This window comes from Aptenodytes forsteri, unplaced genomic scaffold (assembly GCF_000699145.1).
Source record: "Aptenodytes forsteri isolate BGI_AS27 unplaced genomic scaffold, ASM69914v1 Scaffold257, whole genome shotgun sequence".
Taxonomy (NCBI): Eukaryota; Metazoa; Chordata; class Aves; order Sphenisciformes; family Spheniscidae; genus Aptenodytes; species Aptenodytes forsteri.
Window position 1 is genome coordinate 10,706,303 of NW_008795194.1, and position 10,093 is coordinate 10,716,395.

The window sequence follows — 10,093 nt, forward strand, 5'->3', positions numbered from 1 at the left end:
TTGAGCTGCCCCAAACTCAGCTGTAAGAACATTTCAGGGGATAAATAACATGGGCAAGCAATGAATCTAAAAATACCATGACAAATGTAATCCTTTTTTTTTTTTTCATCAGCAGGGATCTGACACAGCCACAACACATTTTTGTTAGATTTTTAAACACTAAAAGTTAAAAATAGATTACTGTGCATTTGAAGTGAACCAAGGAAGCTTCTGGTTTAGTAATTGCATGCATCTCAAAAAATGCTGGCACTATTTTTCAATCAACTGTCACTTAATATTTTAAAATGGTTCAGACTACATGCGTAAGTTGACTGCCATATGAAATATTTGTATGTAGCATTGAAGAAAAAAGTAAAAAGATAATGAAAATAATCAGAGTATACATGGAGATTGTTTCACTAGGCTTCTCCCTAGTTAAACAGGTTATATTTCTTCTATCCTCATTTGCAGAGTTACTGCCCTTAACTGCCTGGCTGCTGCTAAATAGATTAAACTAAAAAAATCATATTGCTTGAGATCATTAAAGCAAATGAGGAATTTTAATCTATTGAAAATTTTTAACTAGTTCATTGAAGGATGATGGCTATAATCAAAGTGTCATTACCAGGCTACACTTATTCTCAAATTTAGACTTGGTAAAATTTACTGAAGATTAAGAAAATAATCACTGATAAATATTTGAATGATGAGCTGCACTGGTGGAAGAAAATAAACATATGGTGCCCATTTTTTGCTAACTGATTATATGGAAGCAGCATTTTAGCAGTATAATTTTTTTATTATTCTACATGAAAAAAATCGTGCCTTCTCAAACTTAGATTTTATAGAAGATTGTAGTGGACTGGTAAACTTCATCTAAAGTTGATCAGAAGTACCAAGGCGGCAGCCTTTGTAACAAAAAGAAAATGCCCTTTAAGTTTTATTTTCTTCTGATCCTTAAAAAAGGCAAGGGAAGCACAAATATTTACTACTGCAGAAAGTCAGATGAGAAAGTAAAACCAAACGTGATCATTTTCTTGAGTGGAGTTTTAACAAAGCCTAAGAAACTCAACAGAACTTGTGTGAGGGTAAGATGGAAGGAAGGATATGGATGGGAAGAAAACAGAGTGCTGTATTATAGTCTCAAATAGTAACCTATTTAAAATCCCTAATATATATGATTATGTTTTGGTTTTAGACAATATTTAGGTACGTATCAGCAAACAAAGAAAGAATGCTAATGATGTTAATAGCCTAAAACCCGTATAACCAATAAACAGTATCAGATAAGGTAGTTTGAGATTTATTTCAAAGCTGAGGCAAAAAGCACGCAGCAAACATTTAGAGATGATTCTCTAGTGCCCAAAAAGGTGCATCTGCCACTTTCCTGGCGTCTGCAGTTTTCATGTCCCCACCACCACTAGAATCTCTTGCTTTTATATAAGATTTTCCACTTAATTCTCTGCTTTTGCAGGGGACTAACAAACCAATAGAGAGATCTTTTATAAAGCTTAAAGAAACTTAATACCTTTGAGACCACTGTCCCTCTGTATGTAGAGGAATCATTGTACACACAAAAAGAAATGTTTAAAACAAACTTTAAAAGGATTTATTGAAGTTTCTCACCCGTCTGCTAATTTAGAAGTCCTTATATACTCACTTAAATCCAGATTAAGATTAGTTATTTAAACCACACTGGGGTTTAACTTAATTCATCCCCCTGAGAGCATGGGGAGATCAGCAGCTGACATAAAAAGCCACAGATTTACTGAACTCAAAAAGTGCTATGAAGATTTTTAACATTTAAGAATCTGTCCTTTAAACTAAACAATAAGTATGTTGCCTAATGAAGTTAGTGGAATAAGAGACCTCGCTACTTTAGATAAGCTCTTCAAAAGACATCAAGAGGGGTTTCTTCACTCACAACCTAGAAAGATTGGAGGTTTTCAGGACTTAATATTAAGTTTGTAACTAAGTTAAGAACTCAGTTAACTATGATTCTAAAGAAAAAGAAACAGAAAAACAGTAAAATGTCTGTAGTTTTTAAGCCAGAGAAAAGCACTTTATTTTTGACATATAAGTATTTATCTTTCTTATTTCCAATATGAGTTGCCTACTTGAGAGCCCTCAAATAGGTAAACAGAACGAGTGATAGACTTGATTGGCTAGAATAGAAGCAGCAAAAGGAGGCTTTCTCATACAGTGTGGCTGTTAGTACAACTGCCTCCAGGTCTTTGGCAGTCTTATACCAATGCACCTGAAAAATTTTAGATCAGTTTAACTTTCCATCACAATTAACTAACTCTCCTCTTTTCAGTAAAGGGGTTATTGGTGTACCACAGTTACTAAAATGATATCTGAACGGAAGTTTTGAGAGTGGTCCTAACATACTACTTCACATACCCTGCCCAGCTACTCTATTTCTTACTCCATTTTCTATTCAGCATGACCACAAATTAATTAGCTGTAAAATCCACATTCGCACAACAGTAATAAAAGTGATTTGATACTTCTGCTTTTTCAAGTGAATATGTAATACAATAATTGATGTTAACATGTCCATGTGGTTTTGTTTCCTTCATTTTGGAGCTCTACAAATGTTTTATAATTTAAAACTATCATGCAAAAGTTATGTGGGTTCCTCAAGAAGTAAACCCCAACAATTAGTGGTTACAGGAGTATCAATTATTAAACATACTTCATCTACAATCTGAAACATGAACAGCTCTGGATATTTTCATAAACCACCTATCCTCTTCTGCAGAAAGATCTGTAGCTGCTACGGTCTCATCCTTCTGCGAGAGGAGTAAGGACTTCCTCACTCCGCCACTTGGGTGGGTTTCACCGGCGTGCTGACAAAACAAGGAGACTTGACTTGTCCAAGGAGTGCCGTGGCCGTTCTCGGGGCCAGCAGAAGCAGCACTAGGGCCGTTTCCTGCCTTCGCCCCCACAGACGCCCTGGCTTATTCAACACCAGGGGACACGAGTGGCGGCAGGGAGACGCGGCCGGGTGAGGGGAAGACTTCGGCAGGCGCCAGGGCACCTAAGGCATAAAGGGCCGGGAGCAGGGGGAGGTCGAGCAGAACAAGCCGGGCCGGGCGGCGGCCGGGTCCCGCTGCCACCGCTCCCGGCACCTCCTCAGGGCTTTCCTGGAGGAGAGAAAGGGACGAGGCGGGACAGCCCCTCGCACGGTGTCCGCAGGAGTCGGGCCTGGGCGGCGCCGGCAGGCTCGCCGGCTCCCCGGAGCCCCGACCGCTTCCCAGCGGCCCCTCACCTTGTCACCCTCCATGCCGGGGGCGGGCGGGGCGCCGCGTCCCGTCGCCACCGGCCGCCCCCGGGCGGGCAGGAAACCACGGCAGCGGTGTCGGGGCCCGCCGCGAGAACGGGAGGCTGCTGCTGCCGCCGCACAGGATTGTGGGAAGGGGAGAGGGCGCCCGGCAGTGACGGGGGACGTTTCATGGCGTAGCTCGCTCGACTGCGGCGCGGCAGGATGGCGTCTGGCCATCTCCAGCCCTTTCTTAGCGAGAAGCAGCAGTTCGGGATGCCTACGTGGCTACGGGAAGGTTTTCCTCCTCGAGCCGGTGCCCAGCTGGGTTTCCTCAGGTGGAGGGGCCCCGGGGAGGGCTCGGACCTGCCGCGCACCACCCTGTGAGGTGGCGACAGGGCGCTCACCCAGGCAGCCTTTAAAGCACCCTTGTTCTCCTGTTCGCTGCTGACCTTTCATAGGCTAAGTATACCATGAAACCATTCCTCATCGTAGCTGATTCACTTTTAGTAAAGTCATGCACGATTACTGTGGAAAAAAACCGTTAAGGATAAGGGTGATATGCTTAACTTAATCTGTCGTTTACCCGGATGTTAGGTAGAGGCAGGTATGAAGAATACCTGTAGAAATAAAAATGTTAATAATATTCTCACAGTAACAAATACCGGAGCTGTTTTCTGCAACAAAGACCAAGTGGCAGCTTACCAAACACACGTGAAACAAACGACGTAAACGATGATTGCCTGCAGGAAAGGTGTGTGCTACTTTCACAGCAAATATTTACAACCTATTAATGTGCGATTTAAAAGAACGGGTGAAAATTCCTCTAGGCACTTTTAACTTTGTTGCCTATTTTTTCTTTTTAAGAGTAAAAAAAAAAAATAATGTAACTTACTGCTAATATTAATGTTTGTAGAAAACTGACTACTGAGGGGGGGAAAAAAAAGTAAAGGAAGAGGCATTTTTGCAGTTGAGAAACATTCTTGCCATAGCTCAACAGGAGTTTGTCACACTGACTTAAAAGAGATAAAATTTAACCCCTTATACTTGACCTTAAATAGTCAATTGACAAATACATACAAAGCCTCGATATAGTTGCCTCTGATTCATGTTTCCAGGATAAATTAAAAATGCTGTAAAAGTTGCCTCACTGTCCGGACAATGAAATATTTTCCTTTATCATGTAGCAGAAAAGCAGAGGCAAATTAAGCAAGCAAGTAAGAGAGAAAAAAAAAAACAACTTGATATTTTATTAAAACCAAACAATAAACCACCATTAACTGTAAGTATGACCTTTAAGGGCTAAATTATATCCACTAAATATAAGCATCTATGGATACTAAACTATTTATAAACATTCTTATGAATTATTTAGCTGTCTTTGGCAGAGCAATAATAGTCTATAAGCATTTTATATCTTCTTCCCTGAACAAATAAAAATGCACTTAGAAGCCATCTTGGATTAACTCAAAGAGCTCTTCAGCCAAAGTGGTGACAGTGTTGTAAACACATGGAACTAGGCATCTGCTTAGTAAAGGATACTCTACAGAAACGCTGTCCTACATACAGAGGCTGAAGGACAAAAACTAACTTCAAGTACTCTAATTGAATTTTGTTTTTAACAACAATATAGCAAATACATACAACTAAAACTAAAAAATGTGACAGTGATACCAAAGACTGGACAGAAGAAAAAGCTTTTTTTCAAGTTCCGGTCCTACCATCTACTCTTTAGAATATGCATATGATTTCTTACAAAAAAAAAAAAAAAAAAAAATCAGTTTTGGCGGCCAATAGCTTTTTCTTACCCCTATTAGAGTATACTAGTCAGGCAGCTTTATGGCAAGAGAAAAATTACAGATGTGGGAAGGCACCACTAGAGGGTTTGGAAAGAACTTTTCAAACCTTAAAGCCAGGGATCAAACTGAAGTTTAACTGCTACATGAGAACACAAGCTGGAATAACACCTTTGGAATAACAGAACTAAAAGTTGTGCATGTTTAAGTATTTCCACCATGTATTAAAATAAACTACAGTTTCTCACCAATGTAGCGGAAAAAATGAATACATCAGTAGTTTTACTGGTCTTGTAAAAATGGGTGTTACAATCATGTGAATACAGGCAATAAAATGGCACATATCTGTTGTATTACTAGACAGCATAAAAGGATGCCCTGGCTTTTCTTGGAAGGAAGAGTGTTGTAAACAAGGCTTTTGGTAGCCCTGGGAATTTTAATACAATTTTAGCTTCTACATGCTTTTCTCTTGTCTGGCTTGGTACACATTTCTTCTTCTTCACCTGCACTGTTATCTGAAAAACAGGAATATAAAATAACTCAGCTTTTTACATTCTGTAGTAATAAGCTATTTTTTGTCTTTGGATGTTCCTCTAATCCTGTGAAGCAATATTGCATTTTTCTTCACGTCTGTATGGAATGACACACCACAGCATTACACCAAAAAATTATGGAAATATCAGCTTTCATAGGGACAACATGGCAACCTTCCACCATGCTTAAAAATGATGATTCTTTTATTACTTAAAAAAAAAATAATGCTTTTTTTGTATGAAGGAAGAGACTTGTTAGCATCTAGGCTTTGTAGCTGTATTTTTTGCCTTTTTTTAACCAATTTCTGCTGAGGCCTTATGAAGATGAGAAGAAAACTCAAATATTACTATCAATGGAAGTGCATAAATGACCTCTTGCAAAGTGTTCAAAATGCTTATGTTAGTCAGTCCTCCAGGTTCATAAATAGAAACAGCAAAAATGTGGATCTCTGAAGTAAACTTTGTGCCTTCAGTTTTGGACTATAAATTGTAAGAATCCCATTAGGGGAAAAAAAAAGATTATGATTATTGTGAAAACTTACTAAGAAACACATTTTAGTGGGAAGTATTTCTGTCTTCAGGAACAATAAATATTTGAGGATCTTATCATGAGAGTACAATTTATGCATTCAGTGAAACTGAAGCCAGATTGAGTGATACCAGGGATCAGGCATGTACAGTTTTGTTCCAGAAGCTCTGTAACAGGTATGGTAGAGTCTTCTGACTCTTCTTTGTGCTGTAGATATATGCTCTACTAGATAATTTGAAGCAGGCAGAAAATATTTGTGCTATATGCTAGATAATCTGAAGCAGGTTGAGGCAGCTGGATAAAATCAAACACAGAAGTAGTCAGTATTCCATCATGAGAATTTACTAGGATGAAACTTCTTGTAAACTGTGCTTCCATTAATAATTACAAATTTTTTAGGAAAAAACTCCTGAGTAAACATTCTCAGATTTCTACTCAATAAAGATTTCTATTTGATAGTTAAAAACCTGTAGAGCAAAGCATCAGACTGAAATAATGCTGTTGGGTAAAATAAGGTATAATATCAAATATTGTCCTTCAGGAAGATTAACTGTTACTGAAAATGGTCAAGAAGCAACAATTACATTGCTTCCAAAACATGTTTTCTTGTGTGAAATCCAAAGAAGTTGGGGAAACTTTTCTTTTTCACCATATAAACTGAATTTTGCCAATTTTTCTCATCTTCAAAAATCCAGATGTATAAATAAGATCTTCTGGAAAGTTATTCTGAAGAACAGTGCTGGTACATACTGGAAAAAAAGCATCATGGCAAACTGATGTGATGCAAGGTAAAGATAAACATAGGAGGACACTACTTTGACTCCAATGGAAGCTACTGAGTTTGAAAAAGCAAAAAAAGAATCCAATAAAAAGGAGAAACAAACGCATATGGCTAGGAGTGGGTATAAAGGAATATTGCAAGCAAAAAGTATTAATTAAAAATCTAAGAAGGAAACAGACCTACAAGGCAGGATATGAAAAGAGTAAATAATATCTAAATGAGATAAATATAATCGGCTCTGTAGCTGGTACTAGAGGATACTTAAGAAAAATCAGAGTAATCTCTGTGCCATAAGTGAGTATCTTCAAGAGTTCCTGATGCACTGAAGACTGCTATCGTAAGTATTAAAAAATAGGATCAGGAAATACATCAATTAACAATTCCAAGATTCTCGAGCAAATTATTAAACAATTTATCAGCACCAAAAAGAATAAACAAATAACTTGTGTTTATCCAGAACTTTTTATGAAAAACTTTCTAATACAGTAACTGGCCCTAATTTATCCCCTAGCAGCAGAGTTTGTATCTTGATTTTAACAAGACTCTCTTGTCCCTATTATAATAGTGGCATGCTAATTTCATACCACCCAGTTTCTTCATCAAAATACGGTGTGGGGCCAAGTTAGTTATCTGCAGAAGTTCTAAGAAGCCAGCGGTGACCTCTTTATCAGAATGTTCTATTGATGTTACAGATAAATGCTATCAAATGAATGCTACAAGAGCTTGTTTCGGTTTTCTTATTTGATTGGCACAGTATCACCCACCTTTAGTTCTGATAAAACAAACTTCCGTATCAACTAATGAATTAATTACTCTGCCCAGGATCAGTGCTAGGCTGCCAAGCCTACAATTATGTGTTTGTCATCCTAAATGTTACTACAAGATTAATTATTTTTCTGATGTGCTTCTCCAGTGTATTAATACCGACTGTACAGGGTACTCTACAAATTCTACATCCAGCTCATTTGCAGAATACACACTGAGACATAAAGGAGAGCAGAATAAGATGCAGCATATGGTAAAGTGTTAGTTGGCAAACCTCATGTTAATTCAATCACTTTCTTTTTTCTCGTTTTGAATTTTCATTCTGGTTTGTGGTACAGTTGTCTTCTGCTTCAGACACTGTGAAGCCAGATAGGGAAGTAAAATGGAGCAACGGAGTCCAAGACTGAGAACAAAGGGCTTGAAAAAATGAGAAAATATTAATAGTATTGGTTGTAATGGAGGGAGCCAAGATAAAACATGGCCATTTGTCCTAGGTGTTACTGAAACTCAGAAGCGAGGAGTTAGCGAGAAAGTCTATATAAGCAAACTAAGTAATTAGAAGAGGAATACAATAAATGCAAAAAATCACCCACATTTACTGTAGTTTGATATTATTGATATCCAAAGGGGTCACAGAGTCATACTTGATACCCCCAGTTTAAGGTAACAAACTTTTATAGGGTCTTATACTGCCCTTCAGTCCGCTCATGGTTACAGCCTGTAGGTGTTTTGAGTTCTCTAGAAGTCAAGACTCAAAGTAAGTAAATTGTCATTTCAAAGCTTGGATTACCATATAGTTGTAAATCATTGATTTTGTTACTCCTTTTTGTATCATTTGGTCATTCTGAATTTTCATCCTGACTAACCTAGTTATACAGGCAGAGGATACACACCTTCAATGGTAAAGAGGGAGTGAAAAAGAGCGACGTGAGTCTACAGCCAGAAATGTTTTTTTGCTTAGAGTGGTTCATTGTGTCTGATTGCAGGCTTGGAGGGAATTTGGAAAGATGATACCACAGAACGGCACATTCAGTTGTCAAAATATGGATTCTTTTTCCAATTCTGCTGTGCAGCACTGAGCAAACAACTTTTCCTTTTGTGCCGTTGCCTTTCTGACTTTCTATTTCTCTGGATAATTGAGATGAGGTTGCCTTCACTTCTTAAGGAAATGAAGCTTATGCAGCTTTCCTATTTGTCCATTTGTATGTGTTTTCATAACTGCTCGGCCAATTCTCCCCTTTTCCCTGCCTGCAAATACTATCCTCATAAAGTCCTAAAATTTTGTGAAAACTGGCAGCTGAAGAGCAGAGAAAGGACCCTCATTCCCACTAAGCGAAAGGTTGGCTATTTAAAGCCAAAAGAAAAAAACCTCCTGGTAAATGCTGAGTTTAATCAGCAAGTGCATACCAACAAACTGATTAGCACACCACTAAGGACAAGCAACAGCTGCCTCTTCCAAAACTGGTGGTTACATAAAAATTACTGAAGAGATAATGGAATGGTAGGAGGAATGATGTGGGAACCAGGTGTTACTGTGAGAAAGGGATACAGGACGCAAGTCTGTAGAAAATCAGTTCAGTTCCACGGATCAGGGCTCGTGTAATCCCACGAGCCTGGATCGTGGGTGCCATCCTAGGTACTCCCTCACATTAACAAGATGACAGAGGGGTCAGCTTTATCTGAGGATGTGTGAGCAAAGCTTCAGGAACACCTGTTCTAAGGAGCGGAGTGACTGGCCTCTGGTTCCTCCGACCTATTGATCAGTCAGTCCTTTAATAATATCGGTCAACAAAGAAAAATACGAAGCTTGTTACCGAAGGGTGTAACAGGTAGAAACCATTCAACCGCATAGGTGACTAAGGGGAGCGGGGAGATGGTGCGGTTTGCCCGTGAGGAAGCACACGCTAGCACGTTCGCTAAGGAGTGGAGTGACTGGCCTCTGGTTCCTCCGACCTATTGATCAGTCAGTCCTTTAATAATATCGGTCAACAAAGAAAAATACGAAGCTTGTTACCGAAGGGTGTAACAGGTAGAAACCATTCAACCGCATAGGTGACTAAGGGGAGCGGGGAGATGGTGCGGTTTGCCCGTGAGGAAGCACACGCTAGCACGTTCGCGGCCCCTAACGCCTTGGCAAGCGGGTTCTGCTTCGTGCCACCCAGCAAGAGCCTGTTTCCTTGTTACGACTCCCTCTTCCCGCGGCACGTTGCCCCCCTCGTTCCTGAGAGGCCGGTGGCCGTTACGGGCGGGCGCTTGGGCTGGCTGCCCCCAGGCGAAGGCGGGCGGGGGATCCGAGGCGACGGGGGTCCCGGCGGCAGGAAGGAGAGCTCAGCGAGAGGCGGCGACGATCTCCTCCTGGCCCGGATCCCGTCGCGCAGGGCGAACCCGCGCTTCCTAGGACAGGCCTGGAAGGGAAGGATGAGAGAGAGTAACGCCGGCTCGGGC

At 40.0% G+C, this 10,093-nt stretch overlaps 2 protein-coding genes across 2 annotated transcripts in view; one reads left to right on the plus strand and one right to left on the minus strand.

The window, feature by feature from the left end:
- WDR60 (WD repeat domain 60) overlaps positions 1-3,303 on the minus strand; it is a 38,037-nt gene extending 34,734 nt beyond the window's left edge. Inside the window, exon 1 of the mRNA XM_019471881.1 lies at positions 3,254-3,303. Within this exon, the coding sequence (XP_019327426.1) occupies positions 3,254-3,268 (15 nt within the window). The 5' untranslated portion in view covers positions 3,269-3,303. The remainder of the gene's footprint in view (positions 1-3,253) is intronic.
- Positions 3,304-9,721: 6,418 nt separating this feature from the next.
- Positions 9,722-10,093, plus strand: part of ESYT2 (extended synaptotagmin 2) — a 95,540-nt gene continuing 95,168 nt past the window's right edge. The window contains exon 1 of the mRNA XM_009278698.1: positions 9,722-10,051. Within this exon, the coding sequence (XP_009276973.1) occupies positions 9,722-10,051 (330 nt within the window). The remainder of the gene's footprint in view (positions 10,052-10,093) is intronic.